At 48.7% G+C, this 16426-nt stretch overlaps 1 protein-coding gene across 1 annotated transcript; it reads left to right on the top strand.

Annotated features, from left to right (window-relative positions):
* Positions 1-93: 93 nt before the first annotated feature.
* On the top strand, positions 94-15483 carry CSRNP1 (cysteine and serine rich nuclear protein 1). Its single transcript, XM_042043609.1, has 5 exons — positions 94-182; positions 7048-7243; positions 9570-9829; positions 10310-10606; positions 11621-15483. Exons 2-5 carry the CDS (start codon positions 7072-7074, stop codon positions 12602-12604), a joined length of 1713 nt encoding a protein of 570 aa, XP_041899543.1. The 5' UTR covers positions 94-182; positions 7048-7071; the 3' UTR covers positions 12605-15483.
* The last annotated feature ends 943 nt before the right edge of the window (positions 15484-16426 follow it).

Genomic DNA, 16426 nt, shown 5'->3' with positions numbered 1-16426 from the left:
GGGCGGGCCGGCCGGCCCCGCTCCTGTCACCGCCTGCGTCAGAGCCCGGAGTTTTCCACTGACGGAAAAGGGCAGCGCGGGGCGGCGCAGCCCGGCCCGGCCCCGGCAGCGGAGCGGGAGGCGCCGCGCCAGGCACCGCCGCTGCAGCCGGAGCCGCCGCGCCGACACCGCCGCCGCCGCAGGTAGGGACCGCCGCGGACAGCCGGGATGGGGATGGGGATGCGGGGGAGACGGCCCCGGAGGCGAGCGGGAGGCTCGCGTTTCACCACCGGGGGTTGCGACTGCGGAGTCCGGTCGGTGCCTGCCCGGCGCGGGGTTCGGCTGTCGAGAGCCGGCTCGGAGCCGTCCCGCCGGCCGGGGGTCGCTGCCGGTGCCCGCCGCCCGTTCCCGGCGGTCGCGCCGCCCCGGCGCCGTCTGGCCGCGCTGCTCCCGCCCGCGGGCGAGCGGAGCCCGGCGGGGCTGCGGCTGGGGCTGAGCCGCCGGGAAGCTCCGGGACCCTCCGGGGCAGCGGGACGGCGTTCCTTGGGGGAACGGGTGGGGGTTTGTTGCGCCCCCGACACACCCCCCCGCACTTTCCCGTCGGCTGTGCTGTACAGAGACCCGAACACCTTTATAATATTTATTAGGAGTAGCGCAGAGTTCCCCTCTCACCCCCGCCCCGGTAAGTCCAGGCTCCGCTCCATCCCCACCGCCGCGGTTCCAATTTTTTGATGTTGAGAGAAAGGTTGGGGGGGCGGGGGGAGCCTTGCCGGCTCGCTCTTCCCCAAATCCGCCCGGCTGGGGATGCTTTCCCGTCGCTACAGCAACACCTACCGACGGGCGCACGGAGGGACCGACGGGCGGACAGACGGAGCGGGGCACCCCCCACATCCCCCGCCTCCCGAAATAAAACATCGCGGCTTTTACAGCCCACCTGAAAAAAAGGAGGAAAAATAAAGAAGGATACCCCCGCCCCCAACTTCTAAGTTCTCTCAGGTTTCTATAATTTTTTTTGCCTGCGCCCCCCACTCCCTCCTCTACCCCCGGCATCCTCAAAAGTGTCTGTCACCTCCGAGTTACATAATGTCGCTGTAGGAAGAGGCTGACACACAGGGACAGCCCTTTCCTAAAGCAGCTCAGCCTTACTAACGCCTGGAATGCCAACGCCTGGGTGGGATGGATGGAGAGAAAAGCCTCACGGCCGTTTACAAAACTCGAAGTCACAGAATGAGGAAATCCTAAAGGTTGGAAAAACCCTCTAAGATCCCCGAGTCCAACCCTTAACCCAGCACTGCGAGGTTAAGTCTTGTCATTTGTTACCATGAATTGATGTCCAATTATTATTGTAGTTTATTACTTTATTTTTTCATGAAAATTATTTTAATTTTCTCTGCTGAGCAGTTTGCTGATATAGCCCGTCAAGGTGTGTGTGTGGGGTGGGGGGCGGGGTTATTTTCAGGATGGTTGGGTTTGCTCTCCTCCCGGAGAGACTCCGCAGCTCCCGGCAAAGCCTTTAATAATTCAGCACAGGAAATGCGTGCGTATATATAGCAGGGAAGGTAACGCACAGCGTGTACCTACAGGAGGACAAATATGGAAACCTGGTGTGAATTATTCATGCGGTGTGATCAAATAGAGGATTTTCCTAGACAAAGCACACTTCGCTGTTTTCCTGTTTGTTAGAGCACAATCTGCGCTGAGTACATCCGAACCTCCTTTCATTTTGGGCCGTGTCAGATAACCTTTAATGCATTTGCTAAAATTTCTTACTTACCTTTCAAGCTGTCAGCAAGAAGTAAGGGCTTGGTACAAAAACCTGACAAGCCTTTTTTGTTGTTTTTTTTTTTCTTTGTGGCCTTCCAGATATTAGGAGATGGGTAAACACTTCTGCTGCTCTTTCCGGGGAAGGTGTTCTGCCTGTTCAGTCTCTGACAGGAGAATAAACTCGTGGTGCTACAGGCTGATTCATGCTCCCACTCCACAGCACGACGTACTTTGGGTTTTGCTGTTGCATAGTAGGCAGAGGCTATTTTTAACCGGAGCAAGGTTATGAAACCTTAGACCCAGCTGGGTGAAAATAATCTGGTCTGAACTGGAAAGCACAGCTTTATGTGGCTGGGAACACGCGTGGGACTGTCCCCTGGAGGGTCCTGGTGGGATGATCCCGCTCCCCTTGGCTCCAGTCAGCCCTGAAATTGGGAAGTGTTGTCATCAGGAGGCTGTCACGGAGGCACAGGGGAAACCACTTAAGTAAATATGCAAAGAATTAAAATAGTTAAATGATCGAGCAATGAATCAGTGCTGATAGTGTGGTTATAATTAAATAACCCAGAGGTGTTACTGGGATCATCACTGCTGTTAGACATCAGATTTCTGGGATAGCTGAGCGGGAAGCTCAGCTCCGCAGCACTTTTTGGTGATTCTCACAGCGAGGTCTCTTTACCCACAATAAACGGCAGCGTGCAAACAAACACCAACCCGAGCAACTCCCCCAGCTCTGCTCCACGAGCTGCCTTCGGAGCCGTACCTGGCTAAAATATGCAGTGGTGTTTTTTAAACTAATATTTACTCCTGCTAGACCTGCACAGCCACTGCAGCTCTGGGGGAGGGAGCGGGAGCCGCTCTGACTCACAGTCCTTAACTTGCTCCCAGCACCCGAGCCCTCGTCCCGGTGTGCTGGGAAGAGTCCACCTTGGTGTCCTGGGATGAGGCCACTTTGTCTTGCTGCAGGCAGGCAGCTGAGCTTTAAAGTCAGCAAACCAGCTCAAAAAGTCACTGGAAAACAAAAACTTCTAGTGCATTGTGCTGAGTATTGGGGGCTCAGAGGTATTGTTGTTTTCTTGATGTTCCCCAAGTCAGTTGGCAAAAGAAACTTTGCTTTCAATAACTCATGCACAGATTTGGGAGCCTTCCATTCTTTAGGATGCTCCACCGACAGAACCCCAAAATTTGAAATATTCTTGCTCCTGGGTGTTCTCCTGCGATACCATGGGAATTGTGGCACAAGCAAAAGGCAGCTGCTGGACTCGCCGTGAGGAGTTTCCTTTGCTTTGCTTGCACTGCTGCGATCGCCTGACACTTCAAAGCACATCTACAGCCCCAAAATACAACACTGAAACATCTTCTCCTCGTAATTCTGCCCAGAGCCACGATGCCTCTTTGTGCAGTCTCCTGGAGACTGGACACTGGTAGGGATTTTTAGTTGCCTTCCTCTGCACTTGGCTAAACAAATGCCAAACCTTCTTAAATCTAAATTACTCGAAATATTTACTGTTGAGACATCGTCCAAGAGGAGGATAGTTAAAACATTAATTCCTTGCATTCCAGTGTGTTAGGGCTTTGCCCTGTGACTTGCTGGGTGCCAGAAATGGGACTTTGCAGATCTGATTCCCTTCCCCCCAACTAGACGGCGCCCCCTCGCCCCCAAATCAGCAGCCCAAAAGCTTTAATGCTTTAAAAAAAAAAAAAAAGGAGGGAGAGAGAAAGAAAGGAATGCACATCTGGGCTAAATATTTGTTAGAAAGTATTCCCAGGATAGTGGGAGTTCTGGTGCCAGAGAGGAATTCCTGCGGGTTTGATCCATTGCATTATGTACTTGTTCCAAAAGCTGTTTTCAGTAAAATAGATGAGTAAGAAGTTTTAGCCAAGAACACAATGTCTTTTTTGGCAACTGAAAGGAAGATAGGATTATTTTATTTCAGGTTATGTAAAAAAGAGAAGGAGAAGATGGTAAAATCCTGCACTCGGTGGTACCTGCAGAGATTTGCAGTGGCAAGCTCAGATGTAGATATTTATTTTTTCCATGCTGCTGTGGACATTTTTGTGACTTGCTTGTAAGACACCGCTGTGGGTTTAAGGTCCCTTGCAAAATTACTGCAATTAAAATATCCTCATTGTGTCTGGGCTTTTTTGGCTGAGTGGCCAGTGGCCTCAGTGACATGGCTTTAAAGGCAGCATCCAAATTGCTGGTGTGAATTCTGTCCCCACGTGCCAGGGAGAGGAGGGGAGCAGAGGATCATCCTGGCTTTGACAGTAACATGTCCATCTGGAGGATTTTTTGGGGTAGGGTAGATGCCTACATCGATGGGTGCAGCTCCACTACATCGCTCCTGAGAAGGATTTGAAAACTTGGAAAACATCACAGCCATAAATCAGCAATGAGGGGGAAGGTGTAACAGTGGAAAATTAATATATTTTGGCTGGTGGGCAGCGGGTTCACCAGCTTTTTCCCATTAGCTGGGATTCCTGTTTGCACAACACCTACTTGGCATCAACAAAACAATAGGTGTCTTGAAGAAGACAGCATGCCAAAAGTGGGGTTTTTCCCTATTCATTTGGCTCATTCTCATAGATGGGGAGCTGCACACACCTCCCTTCATCCTCCTGGCTGATGACAGTATTTAAAAAATAAATAAATAGAATTGCACCATCTTATGCACAGCTTGCCTTGGCTCCAGCTTAGTGTTTGTGTAGCTCTGTTCGCTGGCTGGAGGAGAGTGCTCTGGTTTTCCCTGTGGGGTGGTTTGGGGGGATGTGGTGCAGCCCCTGATGGGCTCTTGGGTTGGCAGGTGACCTGAGCATCAGGGCTGCTGCATCTTTGATCCAGGCCTGGGAGTTAACCCTGTCTCAGCAGCATGACCTTGGCTGCTCCAGCACCCTCCGGTGTCTCCCACGAGACTTGGATGTGGTCAGCATCGCATCTCTGAGGGCATTTGCTGTTGGACATGTGTCCTACAGGCATTTTGGGGAGCTGGTGCCTCCCTCCCTTGGCTATAGTAGCATCCCTCACTGTCATCCCTCACTGTCCTTTGGAGCATTCTCTCTGCAGCAGGAACTGATGCTCTTTCAAGCTACACAAGTGGGATTTTTTTTGCCAAGTTTTTGCCTGTTCCAGGTGGGCAGTGGGGTCTGCAAACCTCTGGCTGCAACCCAGGCTTTGATTCAGACCCCTGCCGTGGATTTGGAGAGTTTCTTTGCTCCTGATTGTTTCTTAAAGCAAAAGTGAGACAGAGCAAGAGGCACATGCACAAAAATAATACAAATCAAAGGTTTGTTATTTGCTGTTTTGTGGCTGCCTGTGAGCTCAGCTTTGCTGTGGAGCAGGCAGGAAAGGGGTTAATCCAGGTGTCGGGTAGGACATGTGCTGCTGGGGCTGGACAGTGGCCAAATCCACCTTCTCTGCATCTATTTTGGATTAAGGCCAAAAAAACAACAACCCCTCTGTGGCAAAACCACCTGCAGCTCCAGGTCTGCTGAGGAGGAGGAGGAGGGATGGAGGGATCACTTCTCCCCAGCTTCAGGGGACCATGGGGGACATACTGACTCTGTAAGTAAGCCTTGCAGAGAATGATTAACTTCTTCAGGCCAGGGAAGTGCTTCATCCAGGGACTTTTTTGACCTTTTGGGTGACTATTGTCTCCTGGGAAGCTGGTGGTAAACATAATTAAGGGAGGGTTGGTGCAGGGCTTGGAAGGAACTGTGTGTGCTCCTGTCCTGCAACGTGATACTGCTCAGTGCTGTCGGGACACTGAAAATCCCATCGTGGGGAGGCTCTGAAACTGGTGTGGTGTCTGTGCTGCCTCCTCAGGGCTGTCAGAATGGCAGGTTTAGTGGTTTTTTGTTGTTTTTTTTTTTTCTTTTTCAGAGGCTTTAATTAACTTCAGACATGCAAAGCGGAGTGAGAAAGTGTTTGGTTTGCAAAGAATGAATTTGGCCGGTGGAGAAGTTTCATGTGGTGGGAGGGGATGTGGACTGGGTGTCTGGCACCCCTGTATCTGCACTGTCACCGTCCCAGGGCTGTCTACTGTCCCACCACTATCCAAATTGTAGAGATGCTTTAGCTTTTGTGTATTATGGGGTGGCTGGAGCTCTCCCCTCCTTGCTGGGAGGAATTCCTGGGCTGGGGCTGAATCTCTCCCATCATGGTTGTGCCTTACAGCCTGGTGGGATGGGGCCAGAGCAAGTCACCCCTCTGGCTGCAGCCTGGCTCTCGGCTCTGGGGATGGCTCACTGGCTCCAAAATAAGCTGGCAGTGTCTTCTGCAGGAGCAGGGGCAGCTGGGGTGGTGCTGTCAGGGTCTAAAAGGGGGAATGATCTGTCATCAGTGCAGGAGCATCCCAGGTTGGGTGGGTGCTGCTACCCATTAGAACCATAGAATATCTTAAGTTGAAGGGAGCCACAAAGATCATCAAGTCCCAACTCCTGGCCCTGCACAGGACCACCCCAAGAATCCCACCCTGTGCCTGAGACTGTTGTCCAAACCTACTGTGGGCAAATTCTGTAGCTTTTGTGGGGGTTTTTTTGTCCTCTGAATTTGCACAAACTTTATAAAAGCGAAGTTTAAAAGATGCAACGCAGTTATTTTTGGCTTTTCTTTTATTTTTTTCCCTTTAAGATGAGCAGGGGCAAAGCATGCAGGAAATTTAGGAATCTAGGCAAGTACAGAGCGCCTTTGTTTTTAATTAGCTGCGTTGTTTTTAATTGCTACTATGCTTGATACATAACCCAGCCTAAACAAGAATAGCTTATTGAATGGGGGACTGACTATGAAAGGCACCGTGAGGAGAAGGGCTGTTCTTCACAGTTGATATATTTGTATTTCAGTGCTTCATTTAATAAGTCTGTTTCCCCGGGGGGCTGTAGCAAGTAAATCATGCCAACAGATTGTTTTCTGCAAACTGGCTTATTTTTGTAATTAGCAAGACGTTAAAGCTGTAACTGCATAGAAAGCGATCTGGGTGAGGAGTGAGCATAAAAGAATTAGTAAGCAAAATGTAATACTTACTGTTTGATAACATTTGTGTTGATTGAATTGGTTTCTGGACAGTTTGTTGTCTGGGATGGTCATTTTCTTTCTGCAGTGTTGTCAAATGGGAGAGAAATTCACAGGTGTGCACAGTGAGTGTAGTAAGGGGAGGTGTTTTAGGGGAGTACTTTTTGGGGATCACATCTGCACGGCCAGGTGGATCTGATGGGGAAGCCTTGCTGGGGGTTACAGCTGTCCTGCTTATCACTGGAAACTGCCAGTATTTCCCTGGCTTCATTTTGCTTTTCTCCTTTGTTTTCCAGTTATATGACAAAAACGGCGTCACCATGAGCGGAGTATTGAAAAGGAAGTACGAAGAGCTGGGGGATGACAGTACCTACTGCTCCTCCTCCTCCTGCTCCCCCCTCTCCTCCTCAGCATCCTCAGGCTGGGACACTGATGAGGAGAATTCCCGTGGGGAGCCCAAGCCCAGCTCTGCCTTAACGTCCAGCTTCACCCGTGAGTACCTCTGGCTTTCCCAGGATCAGCCATGCCTCTGCTTGGTTTATTTATAGGGTGTTGGTGGGTCGTGACCACACAGAGACCGTCTTGGAGCACACCCTTATGGGTAGAAGTGGCTGTGATGCCAGCTACCTGTCATGACACCAATTTATAATCATCCAGCCTCCCCACAGTGGTCTTCCTCAGCCCTTCCTTCCAGTATTTATTATTCCTTTAGAATGTTTTTGCTGAAGTCTGGGTTTCCAGGCATGGAAACCCAAGGACCTGGGTGTGCAGAGGCATGTGGGTGCCTCCAAGCCCCTGCTGCAGGACCATCCCACCAACCCTCAATTCCCTGTCAAGCTTTTCACAGGAAAAAAACTAATCAGACAGCGAAGGCCCGTAATGCTGGTTTTTAAAAATGATTAACCAGTAGCGTAATTACCATTTCAGAACTTGTTTCCTACGTGAATTTGGTACTTTGCCAAAGAACATGACACGTTTGACTTTGCCTCCGCTGCTAGTACAGATAAAAGCTATTTTGTTTTCCCAGCAATATAAGTTTTGAGAGCTTTTAGGAAAACACACAGAAGGCAGTGTTGTAAAGCCCTTTATCTGCCATGTGAAGAGAAAAATAAAAAGTACAATAGAGGAACATCTTCATGGAGGAGAAATAGTCCAACCTAGTAAATTATACTGAACACCCACTGTATATAGCAGTTAAGGTCCACTTAGCAGACATACACAAACACGCAGCGGTCTGAAAAGGCTTTAGAAGTCTTGTAATAATAAAGAGTCTCATTCTTGCTTGTCTTCCCAGGTTTTGTGACAAAACAATGAACTTCTTGTATTCTCTGGCTCAATTGGAAAAGGGTCAGGAATGGGAAAACAATTTCGGAGGAGGGGTGCAGGGAGAGAGAAGCAAATGCCAAAGTGCAGCAGCTCGGCCAATAGACGATCGTGGTGGTTAACTTGCCTACTGATAAAGAGCTCGTGTTTTAGGAGATTGAGTCAAGGTTATTGTGAAAATGCAACTCACAGTGCAAAGATATGATCAGAGTGACTGCAGGGCCCAGTGTGAACCCCCAGCTATTGAGCAGAAGCTGCTGACACAGCTGGGTGAACACTTTTTTTCCTTTTTTTTTTTCACATGAAACCGAAACACTGTATTTTGGCAAGTGAGACCTGTGAAATGTGGGTGCAGTTAACTGTCCAGTCTTGCACTTTCACAGCCCTTGGGGCCCACCGAACCAGCTGAGCCCCTTGGGTTCTTGTAGTCCTTTCCTTGGATCCCACTGTAGGGCTGCCTGTGGCTCTGCCACCAGAGGAGCCAGGCTTGATCCCAGCTCTGCAGCAGTCACCCATCCTTTCTGGGTTATTTTTTTCCATGGACGCAGCTGAAGCACCCATGCACCAGCAGAGCATGGGACCTCACATACCTCCCCACCACAAATTTGGGTGTAGCTGGCTCTTGTTCCTGCCACACTCACGCAGCTCTGCAACCCAGGGCTGCTGAGCCTCGCTTTCCTTTCTTGGCCAGCCACACTCGTGGAAACTCACTGACTCTGAACCTGCCCTGACTAATTAATCCCCCTCCATCTGCTGCATTTGCACGTGCAGATGTGCTAGGCCAGGTATCTCTGGAGAGGCTCTGCTGTAAATGGTGTGTAGCATGTTTCAGCAGTTTTAAGATAAACCAGAGTCATGTATTGCCATGTTTACCCGGGGATCACCTGCACAAAGATTAACATCTTTGCAGCTGCTCTCAAATGAGTCTCTGGAGATTAAACCATAGATTCAGAGTTCCTCCCAGTGGATGGTGAAAGGAAGTACCAGAAAAAGCAGACATTGGGGCTGTTTTCTGCCCTGCCACAAAAGCTGGAGCCATGCAGCCCTGGAAATGCCAATGCCCCGGCATCCTGGGAGCAGACCAGGGGCTCCTGAGCGTGGGGCAGAGTGGATTTAGAGAGACAGATGTGTAGGATGGCTGGTTGCTTGTTCATTATGCTGTGCCACACGTGAAGAATAAGCAAATGGATGTTCCCTGGGGGAAGTCAAGCGGGAAGGAGAAGCAGCAGCCGCCACGTACGGTGAATCTCATCGGTGACTCCGATGCAGCGGGGCTTGGCTTAGCTTCCTCTCCATCCTCATCCCACCTTTGAAGTGTTAGCTCCTAAAACACCACCAAGCAATGTTGTAGCCCTGTCCCATCGTGTCCCTGTTGAGAGACTTACTTGCAAGTCCCACCTGTTTGTAGTATTTCTATTCCATCTGCAGCATGGCAGCACTGACTTCGTGCTTTCTTTTTCTTTTTTTTTTTTTTTTTTTATTCTCCCCTTTTTAGCCACATCTATCCTGAAGAAATCCAAGCGACTAAAGAAGAACAACGTGGAGTTTGACCGGGTCACTGTGTTTTACTTCCCACGCTGCCAGGGCTTCACGAGTGTGCCTAGCCGTGGGGGCTGTACCCTGGGGATGGTGAGCAAACACAGCTCCTCCCGGCAGTTCACGCTGGCAGAGTTTTCAAAGGAGCAGGAAAACGTCCGTCGGGGCAAACTCGAAGAGAAATTAAAAGAGGAGAAGTTGGAAGCGTTGAAATGGAAAGTGAGTAGGAGCGTGGGGCTGGGTTGATGAGGAGCTGGTGGATGTTGTTAGTTAATTGGCCAATTTTTAGTAAGAGCCTCTGAGACTCGGGGGCATCAATCCTTGGCTCTCAGTTTGGGTCTCCAAGAAACACAGGCTCTGGTGGGGAATCTTCATTTAGCTCTCCACCTTTGAAAGGTGATGGAAAGGATGCTGAACATGTTTTTTACTCTTTTGGTAGTAGCTCTCCATTCTGGGATCCACTTGAGAATCCTCTTGGCATCTCCTGAAGTCTTTTCATTTCTCATTTAGATACTTGATATCCCAGGACACAGCTTCAGTCAGGTGTCACATCTCTGTGGGCTCTGACTTAGATACTGATCCTGAGGCTGGCCACCATGGGGTGGAGGTCATTCCTTTCTTGTTTTCCCTGAGCTGGGGGTTCCAATGGCTCTGAGTCCCAAACAAGCCCCTAATGCTTTCTCCATTTTTCGCCCTCAGCTAACCATGAACGGCACGAAGGAGTCCGAAGAGGCCAACCAGCTCACCATCGAGGACATCTCCGACGACGACATCGACGTCAGCAACGTGGACCTGGAGGACGGCTTCTTCCTGCAGCCCTACCCCGCCAAGAAGAGGCGCGCGCTGCTGAAGGCCGTGGGGGTGAAGAAGATCGACAAGGAGGAGAAGCGGGAGCTGCACAACATCCGCCTGTCGCGGGAGGACTGCGGCTGTGACTGCCGCGAGGTCTGCGACCCTGAGACCTGCAGCTGCAGCTTGGCAGGCATTAAATGCCAGGTACTGCCCTCGCCCCTGGGCACGGGGGGATGCCGCGGCTCCAGCTGTGCGTTAGAGCAGGGGGGTGTGAGCAAGTTGGACAAAGTTGGGGCAGCCTGTAAATCCATCTGCTCCTACCTGCGCTTGGAGGTGAGGAGAGATCTTGGAGCATCCCTCAGGCTGCAAGGCAGACTCTGCTCGAAACTGTCCTCTTCCCAAATCACACGTGCAGCCATTCCCACGCTGCCAGAGCCTGCAGTGAGAATGTCCCTGCTCTGCATCCCCACGAGACTCACACCTGCTTGATCTCCTGTTGGAGATGGGCCATGTGGGAATGTCTTCAAGGAAGAGCTTCTTGCTCCTCACACGAGGCTGCGCTTTCTCCCCCTCCTCCAGGTTTTATTTTTAATTCTTTTTTCTTTTGGTGTGTGTCACAAATCCCAGCACGCTCAGGCAAACGTGGGAGTGTCAGCTGAGCGTCAGCCCACAGCGAGCTGTGCAGGCCACCTGCACTGTGGGATAATCCCTCTGTATTCAATTAGTGAGTTATATTTTTCAGGGTATTTTTTGCGAGTGCCTGCCCAGCTGTATTTGGGGAGCCTCAATGCCTATTCTGGGCGCTGCTCGCTCCCTCGGTGCCGTGTTTGGAGGCTGGGGGTGGCGGAGGTGGGTGCACACGGGTGCTCCATGTGTATGTCACAGCCCCCCTCTAGTGGCTGCTGCAGACCAGATAGTGAGATCATTAAACAGCAATAAAGAAAAAACTCACTTTTGCCCCTTTATGTCTCCTTTTGGACCATTATATTTTGCCTTTTTTTTGGAATCTTTTAATTTCCTTCACTTGTACTGAAATCCAACTTTTTATGACACCTCTTCAAAAGAGCAGAGTGTCTCTTTTTGTTTTTTTTTTTTTTTCCTGCTTTTAAACCCCTCAGCTGCCACTTGGTTTCTCAGGGCAGACGAGTCACGGGCAGTTTTGGTTTTGTGCCACCGGGTTCCATCCTAATCCTCCCCCTCTGCTTCTCCCTGTGCCAGATGGATCACACCTCCTTCCCCTGCGGCTGCACCAAGGACGGCTGTGGCAACACCGAGGGCAGGATCGAGTTCAACCAGGCCCGCGTGCAGACACATTTTATCCACACCATCATGAAGCTGGAGCTGGAGAAGCAGCAGCAGAGCAGCGAGAAGGTAGCGGAAGCTGAGCCCCCGTTCCGGGAGCGGCTCCCGCTGCTGGGATGCGTGGCAGGGAAGGGCTCCTTGGAGGAGCATGCAGTGCCGCTGGCACCTGCCTTCCAGTTCAGCCCCGACCTGGAGGCCCTGGGGGAGAACAGCTGCAGCAGTGACATGACAGACTCCTCCATCTCCTCCCACCCCAGCGAGGACCTGGAGGAGCCCTACGAGAGCCTTCCCTCCGACAAATCCCAGTCAGACGTGGATGACGACGGCTTGGCGCGCATCCTCCACTTCAACGACTCGGATGCCGAGGAGGAGAGCGGGCGTGGCCAGGATGACCTCAGCTGCTTCCACCCCACCGACTTCTTCATTGAGGACCACGGCAGCGAGGCCAAGCCAGTCCCTGGCCACTTGTCCCACCTCTCGGAGTGCCTGGATGAGAATGCCAACCAGGACAGTGGGGGTTTGCTGGAGGATGCAGCCCACGTGAGGTGCGAGGGGCTGTCCTGCTGCGCCTCATCCTCCACTGAGCCCTGCTCCAAGAGCTATGCCGATCTCAGCCTTTCCTCTGATTCCTTGGATTTCTTCCAGTCCTTCTCAGACTATAACTTGGGACCCCTTTACAACTCCTTAAAGGAGTACGAGAACCTGGATAACTTCTCAGCATTACAGTTTCAGTTGCCTAATTTCCCTGGCTTCCCGCAAGCCGGAGATCAGGGCTCCTGTTTCTTGGAGTCCCTCATTGGTTTGTCCGAATCCGTCCCTGAAACCCCAGCCCCTTTCACAGACAATCAACTTTTGGAGGATGCCATCAAGTCATCGCTGATGGAGACAGTGAAAGTGTGAAACACCTGCATGGCTCGGGCAAGGACTGGTGCCAACAGGAAAACAGAGAAACAGTTGGACAGGCAAACTTTCACTGAAAGGATGATGTGTGCTACTCAAATATAAGGAGGAAAAAACAGCAACAGCCCAAGACTTTCTAAGCAAATGAACTATTTTTGGTCTTTATAGAACATGGTCGTTTTGACATACTGCAGCTACAATCAGTTCTCTTGCTGTTTGTGCAAAAATTTCTAAACTTTCATGATGGGGTGGGGAGGGGAGGGAGGGAAACAGACTTTCACCTGAGAATTTCCTTGTGTTTTGTATGAAAAGACCTGTTGAGAAATACTCCTCGCTAACGTTGCCAGTCGTCCATACAGCCCCTTCTAGAAACGTTTCAGTGTTGCAGGAACTTTTTAAGGCAACTTTTTGAAGCTGTATTTATTGTGAAAATTTGTGGTTTGCGTAAGAGTTGACCCGACACACTCTTACGTTTAAATCTGACGAGGTTTACAGAAGAGATCCATACACTATATACATGATCATTCTTCATCTATTTATTGCAAGTTCCAGAATTTAACTAGCCACTGAAGCTTGAACTAGCATGAAACCTTATTTAAATTGGTAATACCTCAGATGTATTATGTGTACAATCATATTTTTTTGCATAATATATCTGTATTTATTTATTTTCTACCTGTAGTACGTGAATAGCACTGTGGTTTGTCGATGACCTGGAAGGGCAATAAGGTCTTCAAGAGGAAGATGACCCTGGTTTTTCTGAGTCTGAATAATGTTGGCTGTTTGGTCTTCACATTTCTAAAAACACTGAACAGAAGTGGGTGGGAGGGGAGGGATGAGGGAAGAGTTCATGCAACATCCCTTGGTTTCTCCCGGCCTTGTAGCAGACATGAGAATGGTGTCTGGTCTGCCTAATACCACTGTGGAGAGCAAAACAAGCAAAACCTTCAACTATTTAAGAAATGACATGAACTAGCTCGAAACAAAACCCAACCCCTTTTCTTGTAAATTATTTTATAATTTATTTAATTTCGTAAGGATTTGGCCATGAGATCTTTCCCCATCAGTTATGGTGCCTGAATATGCAGAGGAACTGTCAGCAGCAGTGGGGAGGTGTAACCATAAGGACCTGGGCAGCCCTTGCAAGGGGCTTTGGGAGAGCAAAGCCAAAACAACAACGCTGTGCTCAAGCTCCTCAGCAAGTGCTCCTTAGGACTCCCCAAAATCCAGTGGGTCACACTGATTGTGCTATTTTTTTACATAGGTGAATCGGGTAATTCAAGCAAAACAGTTGGATATGAATTTTATTGGGTTATTTATTCTGTGAGTACAGTTTTTGAGGGAAGAAACAGCAACACCTGAAGACCAAGCTGAAAAACTGAAGGCTTTTGGTTTTTAAAATGAGATAAATCATCGTGTTTTAGGAAGGATACTGGAGGCTGCCTTGGCCTTTTGCTATTTAAGTCAGTCTGAGAACATGACACTATTTGGCCATGAGATGTAACTGGACAAAAAATCTGAGCATCAGTGATACACTAAGTGCCTACACCAGTGGTATGGAAAAAGCTAAACGGATTCAAAACCTGCCGGCTTTAAAGTCCCCCTTGGAAAATTTGGTGATGGGAGTGATTCCCGGCATTACCAGCACAGGAGGAGGAGACAGTTCTGGTGTCCCAGCCCTGCTGCCCTCGGAGCAGCTGGAGGGAACTTCTGGGGGTGCAGAGACACACAGACAAAGGGGAACAACCCCAAAACACAGATCTGAGGATTTTTCTATTGGCTGAACTGTTTCTATCCCCGACCACAGGGATGGTGCTCTTGGATACCTGCTCATCGACAGGTGCCTCACTGCAAACCTGCCAGCAATTTAGGAAACTTCTGGCGTACGAAACATGGGTTGCTTGGGGTTTTTTTAATCCTTCTTGTTGCTATTTAATTGTACATCTTCTCTGGTATTGAGCCGGTCAACTTGGAAGTGGAGCTGACCCCCCACGGCCACGAGTGAGTCCTGAGCCCGCGCTCGCCGCCGCTTCCTCCCGCAAGGCATCGCCCCTGGGGCAGGAGGGCGACTGTAGGAATACTACTGGCAGATGGAGGATTTCCTGGATATATCTATTATTATTATTGTTATTATTATTATTATTTTTATTATTATTATTGTTATTTTTTTGTTGTTGTCATTGTTTCTTCAGACTGAAAAATCCCTCTTTCAATTATCTCCTAGGTGGTAGTTCCTTATCCTTCAGACTGCATCAAAAAATACTGACAGTTGAAAGTCTGGTACCATTCTGTATTTATTGGCACTAATATATTTTGTAACATTCCTAAGTTTCTCTGCATATGTATATTTATATATATAAAATATATGCCTATATTTTATATATATATATATACACACACTTTTTTTTAATGAATGATTGGGATTGACTCCTGCCTTTGTGGATTTTTTTTTTCAATAATTTATTCTTTTTATTTGTGTTGGTGCCAAAAAGAAAAAAAAAAGATTTTTTTTCTCTTTTTTTTTTTCCCCCAGGGCACTGAATTGTAAATATATAATTTTTTTTTCTTCTCGGTATCTGTGTAAAAAGTTGCCTGTTAAACAGTTTTAAAACTGGGTATTTATTGACACAATCTGTAATTATCTAATGTATTGGTTGAAACGCTTTGGTTTCAACATAGCTTTATTTTAGCTTTCTTTGTGTATATATTGTGATTATGTTGCTTAAAGGTACAAGTTAAAAAAAATGCTTTATTTTTACCTTATCCATTTGCATTTGTTTATAAAAAAAGCATATTTGTCTACAGCTGCTGTCTCTCATTTCATCAAAGCAATATGAAGAAATTTCCATTACACTTTCAATAAAAGAATTTTGTTTGAATACGGCAGTGTCTTCTCCCATGTCCTTTGCTGACACAATAACCTTTTCTCTTTTCCCTAAATAAAGTAAAAATCAGTGCATGGGATGTGGTGTTCCCAAACTTTTTGGGCTTGTGGATGGTGGCGGCTTGTCTCTAAGGGATGATGGAATAGACAACAGCCATGGTAGCATCCACATCACCAAGGAGAAATCTTGGGAAACCCTGGAAACCACTTTCTCTTATGGGTTACAAACCATTTCTCATTGCCCCATGAGACCCCTGGGACCTGGAAGGATGCAGCTGGACAGAAGCATCACCATGGTCCTGTGCCCACGGGGAAAAACAGAGAAAATACTCCTGGTCATGGCAACAGCACAGAGAGACGAGGGGAGGATGTGAAGCAGCCCATGGTACAAAGGAAAAAGGATTTTAATAAATCCCAGGAATCTAGATGGGGAAAAGTGCACCTTTCCCATGGGTTTGTGGCTGTCAGCACAGGCATAAATCATAACCACTACCATTGACCTGAAAACAAGGGAAATTGGCCAAAGAATGCCATTGTCTAGTTTTCCATTGGGAATCCATTTTTAAAGGTTGCCATCTGCCCCCAGAGCAGAGAAGCTCAATTAATTGAATGAACTATTTGTTACAAATTATTTACTGAGCTGTAAAAGCAGAAATACTGAAAAGTGGCTCATCCATGGAGGCTGTGCAACACGCGGTGAAGCCCAGGCTGTTTACCCACCCAGAAGGATGTTTGGTTATGGGTTGTTGTTTTTTTTTTTTCTTTTATGGGGTTTATGTCTATAGTTCCCTCTTAAATTAACTATTTTTTGATTGGGAGAGGAATAGTCCCCATCATACAGCTCCAGCTGCAGCACTGGTGGGATTTTGGCTCGCAGTGATGATGTTGTGGCACGCCCTGGCACGAGGCATCATCACCAGACCCATCACCCGCAAGGG

The sequence above is a fragment of the Corvus kubaryi genome, unplaced genomic scaffold (genome assembly GCF_017639235.1).
Source record: "Corvus kubaryi isolate FWS band 111438036 unplaced genomic scaffold, C.kubaryi_AGA036_p1.0 37398, whole genome shotgun sequence".
In the NCBI taxonomy this organism is placed as follows: domain Eukaryota; kingdom Metazoa; phylum Chordata; class Aves; order Passeriformes; family Corvidae; genus Corvus; species Corvus kubaryi.
The sequence above is the reverse complement of the archived record's forward strand: the minus strand, read 5'-3'. Positions and strand labels throughout refer to the sequence as shown.